The 19227-nt window shown below is 38.3% G+C and overlaps 1 protein-coding gene across 3 annotated transcripts; it reads left to right on the forward strand.

Moving 5' to 3' along the window:
• Window positions 1-7556: 7556 nt before the first annotated feature.
• On the forward strand, window positions 7557-18141 carry SPRY3 (sprouty RTK signaling antagonist 3). Of its 3 annotated transcripts, none has more exons than XM_062185127.1 (3): window positions 7557-7599; window positions 8009-8151; window positions 14114-18141. In XM_062185127.1, exon 3 carries the CDS (start codon window positions 14220-14222, stop codon window positions 15084-15086), a length of 867 nt encoding a protein of 288 aa, XP_062041111.1. In that variant the 5' UTR covers window positions 7557-7599; window positions 8009-8151; window positions 14114-14219; the 3' UTR covers window positions 15087-18141. The 3 variants fall into 3 exon arrangements, with proteins under 3 accessions (XP_062041111.1, XP_062041110.1, XP_062041109.1); XM_062185126.1 differs by lacking the exon at window positions 7557-7599 and adding an exon at window positions 7808-7917; XM_062185125.1 differs by lacking the exon at window positions 7557-7599 and having other exon boundaries at window positions 7808-8151.
• Window positions 18142-19227: the final 1086 nt, after the last annotated feature.

The following is a 19227-nucleotide window of genomic DNA, read 5'->3' on the forward strand; positions in this document are numbered from 1 at the left end:
AAAGCCACATAGCAGGTTAGCAGAGAAAACAAGGGAAAATGGATTATAAGAGAGAATTAGATTTGGTTTATGGATAAAGTTCTTAATAATGGCCCACACATAAAGTTGGTTTTTTATGTGTAATCTATTTATACTTGCTACAATTTAGTGAAACCTAAACAAGCTTAGCACACTCTAGGAATGTGAATAAAACATTCAGTGTAGTGCCTTCCAGAGAAAATACCTGCTATTAACTGGTTCAGGATATCAATGCAGAGGACCTTGTTATGAATACTCTGTTTTCATATTTTGTGTCTTTGCTTGTGCTGTTATCTCTGTTTGCAAAGATCTTTAATCATTCTTTATTTACCAAATATTTTCTGAGCATCACTCTCTTCTATGCCTTATGCTGGATGTTAGATATGCTGTGATGGTTCTTGTAGTTAATATTCTCATGATCTCTCATGTCATTGCATATGCTATTTCCTCTTGCTGTAGTGTCTCCTCCCTCTTAAATTTATATTTAAATATCTTATTTTCTAGGACACATTCCATAATCCCCTCAATACTAGATTAGGTGTATTTCCTCTCTACTCCTTTCTAAAACACTTATCATCCTTTATTATACTTGTCTATTGACTTTCTTCTGTACTAAATTATGAGCCCCTTCAGAATAGGATTTTATTTATTAATTATATTAATTTTGTTATAATGTTATTGATATAATACATATCAATTAATAGTAAATAGTTATTATATTGTTATTTTCTATAATTGTAGAACATCTATATTAATAATATAATTAATTTATTATTGTACCCTAATTTATTACTGAATTCCAAGAACCTGGTATAAAACAAGCTTTCAACAAATTCAAATAGTAAATATATTTCTATTTTTGCCTTTATTAAAATTTATGTGATTTTATGTCTATTTCCTTTACTAAATTATGAGCACCTTGATTCATTTAACAGTCAGCCAACATTTATTGAGGGCTTTGGTTCTAGGTACATTCTTCTTTCAAGAAGCTCTAAGTCTATTGAGAGACAGATAAGTAAATTTATCATTTAAATACAGTTCATTAAATGTTCTGAGAAGAGTGAGTAAATCCTCTATGACTTAACTGAGGAAATACTTCCTCGAGAACGTATTCCCTGACTTCTCCAGATAGTCATTCTCTCATTTTTTTTCCTAATCTGTACCCCTAAACATTCTGTGCTTTCTTCAAATATATTTTTAACAAAGAAATTATTTATTTTCTCCATGCTACAAATGAAAGAAACTGAGTCTCTAAAGGCTTAAGAAAGTAAACTATCACATAACTACTAACTAATGGAACTGCTTGTGAACTTAGCTCTGACTCTTAAGACCTTCTCTAATATTGGCTTAGTTTTGGAGCTGTTTTCTATAGCTATTATTTCTTTGACCCTGGGAGTTCATAAGGATAAACCTAGGGGGACTCCTTAGTTGGCAGAGTCTTATCCAGGCTTTAGATGCTTAGATACTTCTCTCAGCAAAGATAGTTCCGGTAAAATTGTAACAAGGGCAGAGTTCGTGTCTCTCTTTCACTCTGAAGTAGATGTCATGGTTTGTTCCAGAATGTCAAGCCTTAAAGGTTCTTCTAGAATTTGGCCCTGACACTGAACACATTCAGACCTTCTCCTTCATCTCTTCTTTCCCACTGATTCCTTCTTTTCATTTCAAAATTCACTGGGCTCCCCTGTGTTGATTAAATCTTATAACTCTGTATGCCATTTATTTCCTCTTAACATACCACAACCTTTTTTTTTTCCTCTCCCTCTCTTCTACCTCAGATGTTTTATCCATTTTCAAAAGTTCAATGATTTCTTCCATGTTAACCAAGTCTTATAGTTGTTCCCCTATCCTATCACTCAAATTCTAGTCTCACATTTAACTTTATACCAAATATTATTACTTGAAAATGTCTCATCATTACCTCAAATTCAACATTTACAAAGGAAACCTGGATTCTACTCTTGGCTCTGCCACTAAGTTGATATTTCCTGGTTTGTTTCAACAAAAATTTATCATATTAAAACCACAAAAAAGTAACTTGGAGGGCCATGTATATGATTCTTTGAGGGACCAGTTCTACTCAGAAAGATAATACATATGTACAAATTACTACCAATCTGATTGTTAAGTTTTTTTTTCCTTCAAAATTGTACTTAAAGCTGACTGCCACCAGTCTCTTTTGGGCTTTTCCTCTCTTGGAAGCCTCCCTCCACGTTGCTCTGGCTGGAGATCCTTGATTCTAATAAATACTTTTAAATCTCAAAAAAAAAAAAACAAACTACAATTCAAGTTAGAAAGTGATAAATTCTATAATAGAAGCATAGCTACATTGCTATGAGAGCTCAGAGGTAATTCTGGATGATGAGACAATGAAAAATGTTATCAGGAAGATCATATTTGAGATAGTCCTTAAGACTGAATAAGATTCTATAGCTTAGGATGTGCATTTCAGATGAAGAGAATTGTGTAAACAAAAGCATGAGAGTGGAAAAATAAAGACTGAGCTTGGGTACTTCAGAGTAGTTTTGTTTATCTGTAGTACTATATGTTAAAGGTGGGAGTGGGGAATAAATTTGACTACTTCAAAAAGTTCATGGAAATGCAAAGAAAACATGAGTTTATTTTGATGCAAAAAATTTAAATGCATGGATTCATGGAAATTCATGGATTCATACAAATTTATGTATGGATTTCAAGATATTTTTTCACCAAAATAAACTTACCTTTGCATTCTATTTTTCAACAAACTTTTCAAAGTACTCTCATATAACTAGCTTGGATAAGCCTTCATACATCAGGGTAAGGATTTTGGATTTCATTCCTAGTACATTGGGAAGCAATTGGAAAGTTTTAAGCAAGAAAGTGACATAATCAGACTCCATTTTTAGAAAAATCTCTCTGGATGCTCATGGAGAATTTATAGTGGAGAGTAGGGCTCTGGTCAGGAAGAGGGTAAAGGAGCTCAGTTAGAACAGTGTGCAGCAGGATATGCAAGAGGTGTTTGTGATTTGGGCTAGGGTGACAGAAATGGAGGAAGTGAAAAATAGACAGATACAAGAAGATATTTTGGAGGCAAGAAAAATAATATTTGATTTAGGAGCAGAGACTAAATGAGAGAGAAAGGTCAAACAGCTGCTATAGTTTTGAGCTTATATAACTAAATCATTTGTGATGCCATCCCAAGTAAAAGAAATCAGGATAACCAACTAGCTTGGAGTTTTGAACTCCAAATTATAATTTTATAATGGAGGTTAAATAATATAATCTCCAAAGTTCTTTCTCTTCCTCATGTTTAAACTGACCTCCCAATTCCAAACTCCAATTCTCACTGTTAGTTCCTTTACCATGCCTTTATCATTTCCTTTTAGATTACTCTAGAATACTCTAAATTGACTAATCTGACTCCCAAATTTCCATCCTCCAATATATCATGCCCAATGCTTGTTCCTTAAATGTGATTTATTTTTATCTCTTTATTCAAAAATGCATTTCTAATTCCTAGAGCAGCAAGTCTGAATTACTCTTCCTATCATTCAAGTCATTCCCCTCACCTCTTCAGTATGTATTTTACATAAGATAGCTTGAATATTTCACTCTTTGCAGGTTCCATACACATTGCTACCAATCATCTTTCCACATGTACCCTTCACATGAATTGTATATGCTTATTTGTTTTCTTTCCAGCTCCTAATTTTTCTATGAATTCTTCCATGACTACCTAATTTATTTCTATGTTTACAACTCTAACAACAATTTTACTCTTGTCCCATCCTCTTTTTACAATATACTCAGATAATACCTCCCTTTTTCTCAAAACTTTTTTAAAATTAACTATCATGTCATAAATGATTTGGACAACCAGGTACTATAAACTGTGGGAATATGTGCTTAATTCATTATAAAACAATAATTCAGTTCTAAAAGAGAGTACTATATTTGGAAGGCAAGGTGATTTTCCTGATGACCCTCAAGATTACTTATTATTTGGAAATCACTGGCTTTCAGAAACAGATAAGTTGACCCATGCTGATACACTGTCTCCAAATTTAATTGGAATTGAATTAATGTCAGCAAGGTGCTTTATTAAAAGAAATAAGGGGACCGGTGCTGTGTCATATTAGGTAAAACCACCGCCTGCAGTGCCGGCATCCCATATGGGTGCTGGTTTGATACCCAGTTACTCCACATATGATCCAATTCTTTGCTATGGCCTGGGAAAGCAGTAGAAGATGGCCCAAGTGGCTGGGCCTCTGCACCGACGTGGGAGATCCGAAGAAGCTCCTGGCTCCTGGCTTCGGATTGGCACAGTTCCGGCCATTGTGGTCAACTGGGGAGTGAACCAGAGGATGGAAGGCCTCTCTCTCTCTCTTTCTCTGCCTCTCCTCTCTCTGTGTAACTCTGACTTTCAAATAAATAAATAAATATTTTGAAAAAATTAAAAAAAGAAATAAGGCATTGGATTAGGAGCTAGGAGACTTATGTTTGCTTATAGGTCTGACATTGTCACTAACTAGTTGTATTATCTTGGATAACTCAATGAATATGTAAAAAAGCACACTATCAAACAAAGAAAGTACTAAGAAAGTAAATTTCCTGAAAGGCACTATTACAAGAATATAACAAGTTTGGAAAACAAGTTGTCAGGTAATAAATTTTGTAGTATCTCAATTTCAAATTTCTGTTTGTAATTGTAGTATCATTGTAGTCTATTTAAAAACATAAAACTACAAATAATCTTTTGGAAATACAACAGCATGAAGTACAATAAAGGTATTCACTTACATTTCCAACAGTCAGCTAACTATTCATTCAAAAAGCATTAACTAATTGACCGGTATGCCAAACCCTAGGGATAAAGCATTGAAGACAAATATGATAAATGTTAGATCTGCCCTCAAAGAGATCTAGAATGGGGGACAGATAATTATAGCAAAGGGTGATAAGTGCTGTGATAGTGATAAACACAAGGGGGACACTGAAGGACAAAGAGGACAGATACATAAACTAATCTTTTGGAGGGGAAGGTGATTAGGCAGTATCTGGCAAGGGCCTGCTTACTCATTCTTAGATGGTGTTTTCTTGCTGTATTTTTATATTGGTGGACAAGACAGGGCAACTCTTTTATATCAATACCCCCCACATAATTTAATCACCTCCCAAAGGCCTCACATTGGTGATCAATTTTCAACATGGGAATTTTGGGAAGACACACCTTTAAACCATAGTAGATACCAAATAGTTTGGAAGAGTTAGAGTAAAATCCTTGAGACATTTATTTGCAGATGGTTGGATTCTGTGGAGTAGCAAGCAGTTAAGAGTGCAAACTCTAGAGTGATTCAATCTCTGTTAAATCCCATATCTGCAACTCAGCAGCTGTGTAACCTTGGACAAGTTACTTAGTGTCTTTGGACCTTGGCTTCTTATTTGTAAAATCAGTACAATTTACAAATGCATCTCATAAGGTTGTTGTGAGAATTAAATATGTTAAAACATGCACAATGCTTAGACCAGTATTTGGCAAAGTAAATCTATCTTCCCTACTCACTTGAATGTAAACTCCAGGAAGGAAAGAAATTCAGCTGTTGCATTACTAGCATGTAGAAAGTGAGTGGTCCATAGCAGACATTATTGAATGAATGAATGATCAGCAGCATAATTATTTTTTGTCATAAATATCATCCAAAGAAGTGAGAAAGTTTTTTGAAAATGTCACTTGTTTTCATGACTGCCTTGATATAGGTCCATAGACTAAAGGGGAGAAAGGAACTAGGGAATTCAGCAGTTCAAATTTAAATATTGACTTTAGAAAAATAAAGACTTTGACTTGAAATCATCTCTTCCTTCTCCTATGTGCTACATCAGGAGAAGAATCATCTCTTAACATTCATAACTACTATTCATTGAGTACTTGTTACTTGCCAGACACATGATAAGCCTTTTAAATGCAAAGCTTTATTCAATCTACAGGACAATAGCACAATCTTGTGATGTAGGTACTATTTTTAACTCCATTTTAAAGATGAAGAAACAGACTCAGAGAGGTGAACTGAGTTGCCCAAAATCAGATGACTCATAAGTTGAGGAACAAAAATTTGAATCCTGATCTGCTTGATCTGAATCTAGCTAGCAGTACAGGGCTTGACACATAGTTGATATGCAATAAATATGTGAATGAATAAATCAGCAATGTATCCTCTTCTGCAGATGAACCTAGAGGTTAGCTTTAATGGTTTTCATGATCTTGATAAGCTCAAGACAATGTTATGAATAAAGAAAAGATTAGGGCCACAAAAGAGAAGAATTTACACAAGAAAATTATGAAAGGGTGCAAATAATACAGCATCAGGGACCTTAGCAATTTCCTAATCATATCCCTTCATGTTAATGTAGAAATTGAGACTGTAAGAAAGGTCACACAAGGAGTTAAAGTAAGGTTAAGAATCTTAGTTTCTGATCTCACACGTTTGTTTTACTCTGAACTGTCACCATTTATCATCTCAATTTTATAGATAGGATAACCAAAACATCCTAAGAATGTTGATGGTCAAGCTCCTGCTACTTTTCTATTGAAGTAGGCCTTGAAAACAGATATGATTTATTTTAGATATGACGCTTGCTTTCATTCAAGTGCTTCTGTCTGGATGCCCAGAAGGAAGATCTCTTCCTATTGAATTTAATAGTGGACTGAGAATAATTTCCAGAAAGCTTTATCCTTTGCTTTAAGAGAAAATGTCTAAGACTGCTTTATTTTCAGAAGTCTGGCAGTTCCAAAGAGGTTCCATGAAAGCAAGAATCCTCTTTCTTCCTTACTGATCCTCATAACACCTAGCACAAAGGAAGGTACTCAATAAATATTTATTGTTGATTGTATGACAGGCTAAAGGCAGAAAGGGAAATAAGGTTGAGTCATGGTTTTCCCGTGGATGATGGGTGGACAATCTATTAATTCTGAAAAAGTGGGAATGTATAAGGAAAAGAGGGGGGAGAAGCCCTTAAACAAAGGGGAAGCTGTGTGTCGTTATCTGATTGAAGCTGCAATCACTCAGCCAAGGCTGAGAGGCTTGGGGGAACTGTGATTGGCAGAGATATTTAAATAAGGCCTCCTTAAAATTGTTACTGTCCACCCCACCCCCATTCCCCTTTAAATTTTGTTTCAATCATTACCCAGGGACCGGATACAAAGATTCCTATGGGGAGTTCTAATGGGTCGATTCAATTTCAACTGGATGACGCCACTTAGCTAAGCATTAAGAGGCTACAGCTCCGGGAAAGCAAACGACACAGAGAGGGGGAGAGAAAGAAATTATAACAAGGAGCAATAAATCCCTTCCTTCCCATCCTCCACTGTAAGCCATTCACAAGACCTCCAGAAATCATCTACATTCACAAAACAGCCAGCTAGCTGAGCTGAACACACTGCAACCTCATCCCCCTCCCCCCTGCAGTTATATACCAACACACCCTGAGCTATATAAATAATCACACACTAGCGGTATCTATTGCTCCGTTGAGATACCCTGTGTCTACAACTGCAGTTTCTGCTGCTTCGGTTCATCTGACAGATTGGAGGAGACGGGGGCGGAGGTGGAGGAGGGGGGGGGAAGAGAGGGAAGGGGGAGGAGGTAAAGGAAGAGAAAGGGGAGGAGGGAAGGGGGAAGGGAAGGGGAGGGGAAGGAAAATACTGGAGGAGGGGGGGGAAGAAACAGGAGGAGGAGGAGAAGGGGGAGGAGAAAGAGGCGGAGGAGGTGGGAGAAAGAGGAGAAGGAGGAGGAGAAAGAAGAGGAGGAGGAGGAGAAAGGAGGAGGAGGTGGACAACTTACCCTGCCGAGCATTCTTTGGGGAATACGAGCATCAAGATTTAGATCTGCATGTAAAATCTATACCAAGTGTCTGCCACTACAGGTCGGACTCCCTCCCCCTCCCGGTTTTTTATTTTCTCTCCGTTTTTTCTGCTGTGTCGGAAAGACCAAGACAGAACTATCTCTGTTTCTAGCTCCACTGCCAGTGAAGGAGTTTTCATTCAGACTTTCCGAAAAGAGGTGGAGAAACCTAAAGGCTCCGGAGAAGAGGTCCTTTGAACCAGATGAGGGATTTGGTCTTCTGCTTTTCTCAGCATGGATAAACCCTTTTCTCAAGGTAAGCCATAGAGATTAGCTCTTAAAGACCCAGAATTCTTCCTATGCAATGCACAGATTGCCATTCATTCCAGCCATCCTGTGGTGGTGGTGGTGATGTGTGTGTGTGTGCGCGCGCGCTTGTGCGCGGGCACGCGCACAAGCGCGTGGATAAAATAAAATGAAAACCTTTTAAATGAGATTAACATGAATCTGTTCTTGTAGGAAACTATCGATATTGGAAATTTATAAATAACAATAGTACTTTAAAATTACCATTTTGTAGCCAAATGTCAATTTAATGTCTAGCCTGTTGACCTTTAAATGCATTTTAGTGATTGCCTAAACCCCTCGTAAGGAACGCAGCCTAACCACCCAAGCTGAGGAGGTAGGGAGAGCCCATGCTGAGGCCAGTCTGGCTGCCCAGCGGGCATCCTGTCAGCATGGGGCTAGCCTGCTATTGGCTCACAAGTCTGGGTTGTGCATCGTTCAGATTTCATCACATCACCTTGCCCTGGGTGGAAATGGCGCAAGCTGACACGGCATAACCCCCCACTTACATTGAGTCAGAGCAATGATTTAGAAATCTCTGGATTCCTGCCTGGGTATGTGTGCACATGTCTCTGTGTGGCATATGGAAATTTTGTCAAAAGTGAGAATCTGCAAGCACATCTAGTTACCCAATAGTCATTTGATAGGACCTACAGCAGTGATTTACTGCATATTCCCTTCCACATATCTAATTATAATCATCACTCACCTCTACATGTTGCAAACTAAGTGAAATGAACAAAATCAGATTTTGAACTCTTAAACAGAAACTCTATTTTAAAATGTAAACTATAGTTGCTTTTCTGGACGTATTAAAGCCTCCACTGTAATGTGATGTGCTATCACATGAATTCGGATATACCAGGTGTTAAATCATGTTCTCAACAAGTCAGTTGCATACATAAATACAAATAAGGTGGACGTTGCACTTTATCCACAATTAAATATCAATTTTGTTTTCTTTGACTCTAAACAAACATATATTATGATTTTATTGTAATGTTCTACACATTCTATTTCTTTGTGTTGTTTTTCTGTTTTTCTAGCTGTGCAACATAGACTAGATAGTGGTCTTAGTGACTTGGATTTGGAGGCATTTATTCAGAATTGAGTAGTTGAGTTGCAAGGAAGTTAAAAATCTAGAGAAAGGAGACTAATTCTTCATAAAAGACTTCTGAGACAGAGATAGGCAACCAACAATCCCAGCATAAAATTTAGAGCATCAGAACAAGAAAGGGCTTTAAATACCTTCCTTTCACTTTCTCTCATTTTGCAGATGAAAAAACTGAGGCCTGGAATAGAGGTCACTTGCCTAGCCACACAACAAAGTAGAAATAGCACTAGGACAAGAACTTAAATTTCTAATGTCTTATAAAAGGATTTGAGGTTTAAAGAAAGATTCCTGCTTGAATGAATGACAGTCTTCACAACATTTTCCTTAAGATTAGGTGTGAATCATTTGGTATTATAATTTTTCCCTTTATACTCATCACTAAAACACCTATATCTTTAACAATGCAAGGTTTTAAAACTGCAAAACTCCTTGGTTTGAAATAAAGTTCTATGGGTCTTAATGAAGCTATTAAAGTAATGAATAGGACGAGGGTAGCAAAGTGACAAGTTAAGAGTTAAATGCGGTGAGAATCTGGCAGCTCCAGCAAGATGTATGCGGTAGGAGGGAGGCCCAGTCAGTGGCAGAGAGGTTAGTAATGTAAACTATATACAACTTGGTATTTGTAAGGGGGAAGTGCTTTGATAGAGATGCAAATGCTTTTTGCACAGAGAGGGATTTTTAGAGAGCAGACTTTGGAACAGTGGAACTAAGAAAACATATAAAGCCATAACAGAAATTCCCTCTATGTTTGCTTTCAGTTATTCTGAGAACGAGTGTATATAACAGCAGAGCACAGAAAAAAAAAAAAAGCAACACACCCCAGAGCTTTTACACAGTAAGGTACATTGAACCCATGGGAGTGGGAGAAAATAGGAGCCAGGCCCTCCTTTTTTGGTCCTTCTTCTTTGAAATCAACATTGAATCATATTGTATCAGGAAGGATTTATCAAAGAAATCAGAAGTGTCTTAATGTGTTAGAATAAAAGGCTTTAGGTAGGAAAGTTTTCAGCTTTAGTCTCAACATGGCAGATTTCAGATTTCAGGAAAAAATACATTTTCTTTCATTAACAAACACTAGTATTTCTTGAATGGATTTAGCTTTCTCTAAATTGGTGTAAGAAAAGAAACTTCTATTTAGATTAAACATAGCAAATTTCAGGGCTACAGAAAAACTGTTGAAAAAGCTATGAGCACCTGGCCAGAGAGACTGAGATGGGAGTGGGTTTACAATGCATCATTCATTACTGCAGAGGCACTACGTGACAAAAATCACTAGATCCCATCAATGTGCAGCCAAGACTTGTAATCACCTTGATTTTTATTTAATAATATGTGATATGTTCTCTCTCTCTCTCTCTCTCTCTCTCTCAATAGAATATGGAATTGGCCAACAGTGCTGTCAGTTTCCTAACTGTTGCTGCTCACAATGAATGGCTCTTTAATGGGTGGATTACTGAATCATAAACATGCATGCAGTGGTAGTTTTTCATCTAGTCTGTGTGCTGCTGCAGTTTCTTCCTATTAATTTCTCTACATTAATTTCCCCTCTTACCTTCCTCCACAGTATTTATTTCAATTCATCCTCTTAGCTAGATCACATTCAGCACTTACGGAATGGCAAACAATCTGTTGTCATTCTATCCTTTTTAAAATCCTACTCAACACCCTAATTTACCCAGATCCTATTGCCCACTGTATTGGAGATCTTTTTCGACACTGGATCCCAGAGTCCATTCAAATAAAAGATTATACAGAGCAGGAAGAAACCTTCTGAGTTCATCCAATTCATTTCCTTACCTATAAGCAAGACAGTACTTCATCATCCCAGACTCACAGCTCATAGTTTCTTTTAATCATCCACTCAAGCATCTCAACTCCTCAGTCTTACAGAGATCTAATCAATATTCAAATACACCATTTTAACCTAAACACTATGTACCCTTCTGCTCCCAAGACAAGATCCCCTTTGAACATGGTTTCTCATTATTGCTTCTGAGTCATTTATTTTATGACCTAGATTCCTCCAAGTTTAGCTTTAAAACATTCTGGACATGTCCCTGAGGTACCTGATGACATCCCTGGAATCCTGTCTTTGGAATCTCCCATGATTATCTTGTACCTTTGGACTTTGTATATCTTCCTTTGAATCATTGCTTTTTAAAATTTCCAATATGATTCAAATCTATTTTTCTTTGGGAAATTAGACTCTAAACAGCATCCAGCATGTATGTTATGATGCTACCCATGTGAAGAACTTAAAGGGCTCCATAAATTCTTTCATTCAATGAGACATAAATGGGACATAAATCCATATCTTACAAATTTGTCAAAAGATTCTTCCCAGTCCAATGCTCCTACATCCACATACCTTCCAAGCCAGTTGAACGATGTGTCCCTCTTTATCCAAATAAAAACTGCCTGTTCCTTTCCAATGCTGACAATATGAATCTATAAAGATACAACAAAGGGAGAGGTGGGAGGTTTGCAGGGAATTTTGAGGGTAAGTTAATGAAGGAGACATACATTTTGCTTTTGAATGTCTTTATAAAGGTACATTGCCCAACTTACTCTCAAGGACTTGAAGTCATAAGAAGGTATGAATGAAAATAATCATCTGATTTAATTGTATAGTTATAGAAATACAGACCATAATGGGGTATGTTACTTAAAGATCACCTAATCCACCCCTATAATAATGTAAATAGTGAAACTGAGACCCAATGAAAGCAAGTAGTTTGACAAACCTAACAGATATTTGAGTCCTAGAGTCTCTTGTAGTATTTATTGTTTTGTTCTGTATTCATTCAACACTAAACTACTAAAAAGAGAAATTTTTGTCAGAGTGTTTCTTTGATGTGTTACATCAAAAATGTTATTTTTAACTAAATTAAATGTTCTTTTAAAAAGTGAATAGGCTTAATTCTGCTAATCATGTTTCCGTGAGGATACAGCCTCAAAAGTGAACTGAATCTGGTCATTATTAATCAATGAGTTATGAACTTCATTGTCATTTTTCCTGTCATCAAGATTTGGGCCCATTTCACCATCATGTTTGTTTGTTTATAGAAACCTAATCGAGTACTATCTTTTCTCACTTGTCTATTTCTGTTACACAGTCAAGCTATCTATCCCATATATTAGTGTGAGTAATTGAGATATTTTTGAGGAAGCCTGAAATCTGATGGATTTCAAATAAATGGTTTATTCATGCTAATGTTTTCTAGGTTCTAATGCCTCTTGATGTCTCTTGGATTTGCATTTAGGTGTCCTTGTGCACATCTTGCTGGCTGTTCAGTCTTCTGGGTGGTGTGATAACAGCAATGTACTGTACAGTATTTTCTTCATGAACATCAGCTATACGTTTGATCAAACCCTTCAGGGAATGATTACACAACTCTTCCTGATTGTGGCACATATGAGATGCAAGCATATGCTTTCTTGACATTTAATGTAGCTTAACTGTACTATGAGAATATCATCACTCTTTAAGAAAGCCAGTTTATTGTATAAGGTAAAGACAGAGAAAAGCAGTCAAAGCAGATTTTGATGCAAGGAATTGGCTTAGGAGGCATAAAAGGTACAATTATGGGTGGTATTTGAAATAGTTCTATAATTCTGCCATCCCCAGAGTTAGGCTCATGTATGAATATGTAAAAGTTTGATTCTGGAACCACCATGTCTTTAAAGTTAATCACCTCCTCAATAAGTTAAAGCAGCCAATTAGGTATGGAGAACTGCAAAATGATAATTCTTGGCTTTCTTGCTATATTAGACAGCTTTTTGTCATCATAACACACACCTTAGAGAAAGTTCTTATGAAGGAAGGGGGTTTATTTTAGCTTACAGATTTGAAGGTTCACAGTCCAAGATGGGGTGGCCCAATTAGTTTAGCATTTGATGAAGGTGGCAGTGTTAGAGTGTGGGGCACAAGCGGAGAAAGGGTCACATGGAGAGCCAGAAGGTAGATAGCATGATTCCATCATGGGTTATCCACCTCAGCAACCCAATCCAATCTTATATCTTCCTAAAGCACCCATTTTCATATTACATAAAATTATATTAAGTTTCCATTCTTAATGATTAACATTAACCCAATAACCATTAACATAAGACTTTTAGGGACCAAGCCTTTAACATATTGATCATATGTTAAAGAAAGACACCCAAACTATTATCCAAATCATAACACTTATACCATTGGGGAGCTTTCTTCCAGTTATTTGTCTACAGAAAGCCTAATTCTTGACCTCTGTTTCTCTACTATTATTTAATCTTTCTCACTTGCCTATATTCATTGAATCAAGAAATGCTATTTTCATGTTATTTCAGCTTGTCATGAATTACACTGAAGGATAATTTTGATTGATTTTACACACACACATACACACACACACATGCAACTTCTCATGGGAGGCTTTTGAAGCTTTCTCATTTGTTTCAACACTACTTCAGGAAGTGGTCTTTGCATTTAATGTGAGGTTCTATTTTTATTGGAATTCTGATGCTCAAGGCTTATATTTCTCTGCTAGCAAACACTTGAGTGAGCTGGCTGCTCCTATGAACCTAGTCATATGATGAAATACAAAAAGAATCAACAATCTGATATTTGCTCCCAGACTGCTTTATAGTCTGGATAGGATGAACAGACTTGGCCATAAAGAGGCAGGTAAGGTCAGCTACAATGTAAAATTGTAGCATGAAGACTACCATAAAGTGACTGAAGGTAGTGGTGGTGATTCAGCTTGGCCTTTTTTGGTTTCATACAAAGTATGTATGCCTGTGCATTCTCATGCATTGTTTTCTATTCCTTCTCTCCTAGGATTTTCTGATGTTCCCTGAAGTCCATGTAACTACAAGGGCTCCTCTTTATCACCATAAGTGCCACTCTGACCCAAAACCACTCAGAACTCAAAATTCAAGGCAAAATGGATGCTGCAGTGACAGATGATTTTCAACAAATTCTGCCTATTGAACAGCTGCGCTCTACTCATGCTAGCAATGATTATGTGGAAAGGCCTCCAGCCCCCTGTAAACAGGCCCTCTCCAGCCCTTCCCTTACTGTGCAAACCCATAAATCTGATTGGTCCCTGGCTACCATGCCTACTGCTCTTCCCCGCAGTCTTAGCCAGTGCCATCAGTTGCAGCCCTTGCCTCAGCATCTGAGCCAATCTAGCATTGCCAGTTCAATGTCTCATAGCACCACTGCCTCTGATCAAAGGCTCTTGGCCAGCATAACACCCTCACCTTCAGGCCAATCCATCATCCGAACCCAGCCTGGAGCAGGGACCCACCCAAAGGCTGATGGTGCTCTGAAGGGAGAAGCTGAGCAATCTGCAGGGCACCCAAGTGAGCACCTCTTCATCTGCGAGGAGTGTGGGCGCTGCAAGTGTGTTCCCTGCACAGCAGCTCGTCCCCTCCCCTCCTGCTGGCTGTGCAACCAGCGTTGCCTTTGCTCTGCTGAGAGCCTCCTCGATTATGGCACTTGTCTCTGCTGTGTCAAGGGCCTCTTCTATCACTGCTCCACTGATGATGAAGACAACTGCGCTGATGAACCCTGCTCCTGTGGGCCTAGCTCTTGCTTTGTCCGCTGGGCAGCCATGAGTCTCATCTCCCTTTTCCTACCCTGCCTCTGCTGCTACCTGCCTACCCGTGGATGCCTCCATCTGTGCCAGCAGGGCTATGATAGCCTCCGGCGACCAGGCTGCCGCTGTAAGAGGCACACCAACACTGTGTGCAGAAAAATCTCTTCTGGTAGTACGCCCTTCCCCAAGGCCCAGGAAAAGTCTGTATGACCTTCCGACATGATGGATCCAGAGCTTTCTCCTTCTAACCCCAATCACTAAAGCATAGGCCTCATCTTTGGAAAGGAGGAGTAACAAACTAGCCAAAGTTAGGGCCTCACCTCTTTTGTTCTTGAAGCGTCAGGGGAATGGCCAAGTTCATCCTGGTGCAGGATGCCTTGTTCTTTCTCATACTTATCTATCCCTCTTTAACTTTCTTACACCCTGCCGGTTCAGCCTTTATGGCTGCCTTGGCAAATTCAGGTGATATATGGGCATGAGGTTTGGACACTGAGGACTGACAGAGCCAGCAACGTTGAGGTTTAGGGGCTCCCCAATGTAATGCCTCTCGATGCAGGCTCTGATTGTCACTCTGCTTTCCGCAGTGCCTTTGGAAGCTTTCTTCTAAGATAGTTTTCACAAGTGCATGTGGAACACCGTTCAAACTTCCAGGGAATATGACCCTATTTCCCTGTTTATTGCCCTCTCTTTCTCTCCCTCTTCTTCTCCCTCTCCCTCTCTCTCTCTTCCTCTCTCCCTCTCCCTTTCTCCCTCTTCCTTTGTGCTCTTCTTTCCATGATCCTGTTCTGTATTCCTTCCCTCCTATTCTTTACCCTCTCTACTTTTCCTTTTCCTGTCTTTTCTTTCTTATTTCCTTCCTTTCTACTCCTCCCCTCCCTCTCTCTCAAATCCTTTTTCTTCCTGCATTTCTATCTCATTTGATTTACATTTGTCTCTCTCTACCTTTCCTTCTTTCTCTCTCTAACACATCCAAAAGTGCTGTTTTTCCATAGGTGTTTCCTTAGACGCCAAACTTTGCTATGCTATACTATTTACTAATTTTTATCAAGGGAAATGGAATACTGTAATGAACTGATCACTAGCAATAGTCTGTATCCCAATGTGTGTGTGCACTCACAACCACACTCACCTGTTTGTGAGCATATGAGGTAAAGTTATCTTACATTTCCAGGTTTAATTAGTTGGAGATTTTCTCCCTTACCCAATAATCCACTTATAATAATGGCAGATTCCACTAGCATGCTGAGTAGGATAGTAAATCAGGATGCTCATAACTTTGTATGTCTGACCCAAGTGCCAAAGGCAGACGTGCTTTATAGCTAAATGAACAAAGTAAAGGATATTACAGAGGTATGTTCTCTCTTAGAAGCTAACTGCCCTGAGACTGCATGGCTCAGGCCTTAATAAAGGACATAAAAAGACATAAAACTTTAGAGCTGGAAGGAATCTTAACTATCTATTTCAATGCCCTTATTTTACAGATGGGAAAACTGAGACCTGGAGATAGGAAGGGACTTGCCCAAGATCACACACTGAGTTAATAGCAAAATTGGGATTCGAATACAGACCTTCTGATTCCTGGTTCAATATTCTCTCCCCTGCACCACATTGAGTCATGGGACATTTTCCTAGGACTCTATTAACAATGACAGAAAGCTGTTCCCTTCCAATTACTTTTCAGGACCCATGCCAAGTTAGTGTGGCAGTCTTTCTGCAGTGCATGGTGGGTGGCTAATTAACTATTAGGTGTTGAGGCTGCCCCCAGTGGACATTACCTTTGGCTCTGTCATCTTGTAGAAGCTCAAGTGTGGAAAAGAAAAGCTTAAAGAAGCCCTAACCAAGCTGTATCTTCGCCATTGCATCTACTCTTTACTGCACACACTGTGCTCGCTCCTGGCTTTGTCTGCAATGGCAGCTGCTTGAGAACCTAAATTTCAGCAACAGTGAAAAACTGAGATGAAAGATACATAATGCTGAAAACTGACTTTTCTCTTTAAAAATACAGAGAGCCTGTGCTCTGAACCCCTTCCAGCGGGAAAAGGCTGCAGTGGTGATGTCAGGCTCCCAGAGACTGCTGCTAAAAGACAAGAATTATATAGTTTCCCTCTGTAAGTGAATCCAAAATTCACCAAGGAATTCAGAGATTGAGGGCACTTGCTTGAAACCAAGGTGCTCCAACTTAGTTTAAAATTTCCAGACTCTAACTTTATATATCATCTCGTTTAAAGTGTGCATGGAAGTGTATTGCAGGGTGGAGAGGTGAGAAGTGTATAGTCATACACAGGGGGAAGAAGGGGACGTGCATGTCCCTTTGTTGGATACATACAACAGAAATATGTGCCACTCAGCCTTTGTTGGTTCTGAATCTTCCTGAAGTGTACTGACATTTGGGCTTTATACAGCCCCACACCTTCACTTACACCTCCTCTTCTAGAATCGCTTTGCTCTATTTTTGTATATATAAATATGTTATGATGATTATTAATAATGTTAATGATATTGCTGCAAATGGTGCCATATATAAGGTTACGCTTCTTGGAACATTTATATACCCAAACCAATACTTGTAACCTCTTATGTTGCTTTCAGATCCTTCAATTTTAAGTAATTTTTTTTAATCTTACAAGTCTGCCTGATTGTAGTTTAAACGTATCTACTTCTAAAATCTGTGCCCAGTCCTCTGGGTCAAGCTGGATGGTGATGAGTAGCAACACACACTTCTCTCTGCTTCTGCCTGAAATTTGCTTAGAGCTCAGATATCTAAGGATTCTCTGACACTAGTGCATTGTTCCTGGAGCTAAAATTAATCTATGGATGTTTGCTTATTAATTTCAGGGCCCAAAATAAGGCAAGTTCCTCTTCCTTGATAGCTCCTTGATATCCAAATCCAGCAGTCCTTACTCAGGCAAATTGTGCACTGCCAGAAGGGCCCTGGGCTCTGCCATATACCCAGAGGAGCTCTTCTCAGTGTGTTTCTAAATGGCCTTACACTTGGTAGAAGAAACTAAAGGGTTACTCAAATGCAGTTGCAATCTGCGATCTGCTGCTGAGTAAGGGCTTTCACTTGTGTCCAAATTGGCCTGATATGGACTGCATCTGGTTTACGTATAGATGGGTCCTGTTGGGGTATGCGCATGAACTTGTGAGTGAGTGTGCATATGTATCCCTTCTGTGATTATATATATACATATATATATTCACACATCTCTATATATTTTAATGTATTGCACATGTATATTTAAAATATATATGAAAGAACTCTAAATCCTGCAGAGTGGCTCTGTTTTCATTATTTTTCTACTTTGTGTCATGTACTGTATAAACAAGAATATTTAGAGGGTGTTTCCTCCTTAGCATTTTTTTGCAGTTAAGTCATCTGTTACCCCCTAACTGTACTGCTTTCCACATATTGGTCCCTTGACACAGTTCATATGCCACTAGCCAAGAGTTTTTCTTTAGTTCTAGACCGTCTTCCCTCATCACAATAGCTATAATAAATATAGTGAACATTTACATAGGGCCTACTATGTGCTAAGCACTGTGTTTAGCATATTACCTGAATTAACTCATTCAATCCTCACAATAACTCTATGATGTAGGTACTATTCCACTCTATTTTACTCGAGAGAAAACTGAAGCACAAAGAAGTCACGTGGCTTGTCAAAGGTAGTAGTTGTAAATGCTCAAGCTAAGATTTGAACCATAGGCTATCTGCCTCCCAAATTCATGTTCCAGTGTCAGGTATATCAATCAGAGCACAATGTAAATAATTCTAGAGTAACAAGTCCCAAATGCTAAATATTCCTTTCTCTAACTCCTGCCCATCTACAATCTATGAGTTGCAAAACAAACAAACAAACAAACAAAAAAAAAAGTGCTCCTATCTTAGGAGTTATAAACATGTAAGTAGCTGTCTTGGTTCCCAGGATGGTGGCATTACAAACTTCATTACTCCCTCAAGGTGTAGAGCCAGTAGAGGAATATTTTCACTTGGCCTTATCTTTATAGGCCAGGGAAAAGTAATTCAATTTTTTCAGCTCAAAGTACAATTGAAGCTATTTTCAGAACTGAAATCTGTTGAATTTGTTAACATTCAACTCATTTATTACATAAAGTACATTCTTCTAATTAAAATGTAAGCAGTCCACTGATGATCACTGTCAGGAACATGTTGCCTTTTTTTTCTTTTTTTAAAAAAAAGACTTTATTTATCTGAGAGGTAAAGTTACAGAGAGAAGGAGAGACAGAGAGAAAGACCTTCCATCCACTGGTTCACGTCCCAAATGGCCACAACTGCTGTAGCTGTGTCCATCTAAAGCCAGGAGCTAGGAGCTTCTTCTGGGTCTCCCGT

This window comes from Lepus europaeus, unplaced genomic scaffold, assembly GCF_033115175.1.
Source record: "Lepus europaeus isolate LE1 unplaced genomic scaffold, mLepTim1.pri SCAFFOLD_28, whole genome shotgun sequence".
NCBI classification, from domain to species: domain Eukaryota; kingdom Metazoa; phylum Chordata; class Mammalia; order Lagomorpha; family Leporidae; genus Lepus; species Lepus europaeus.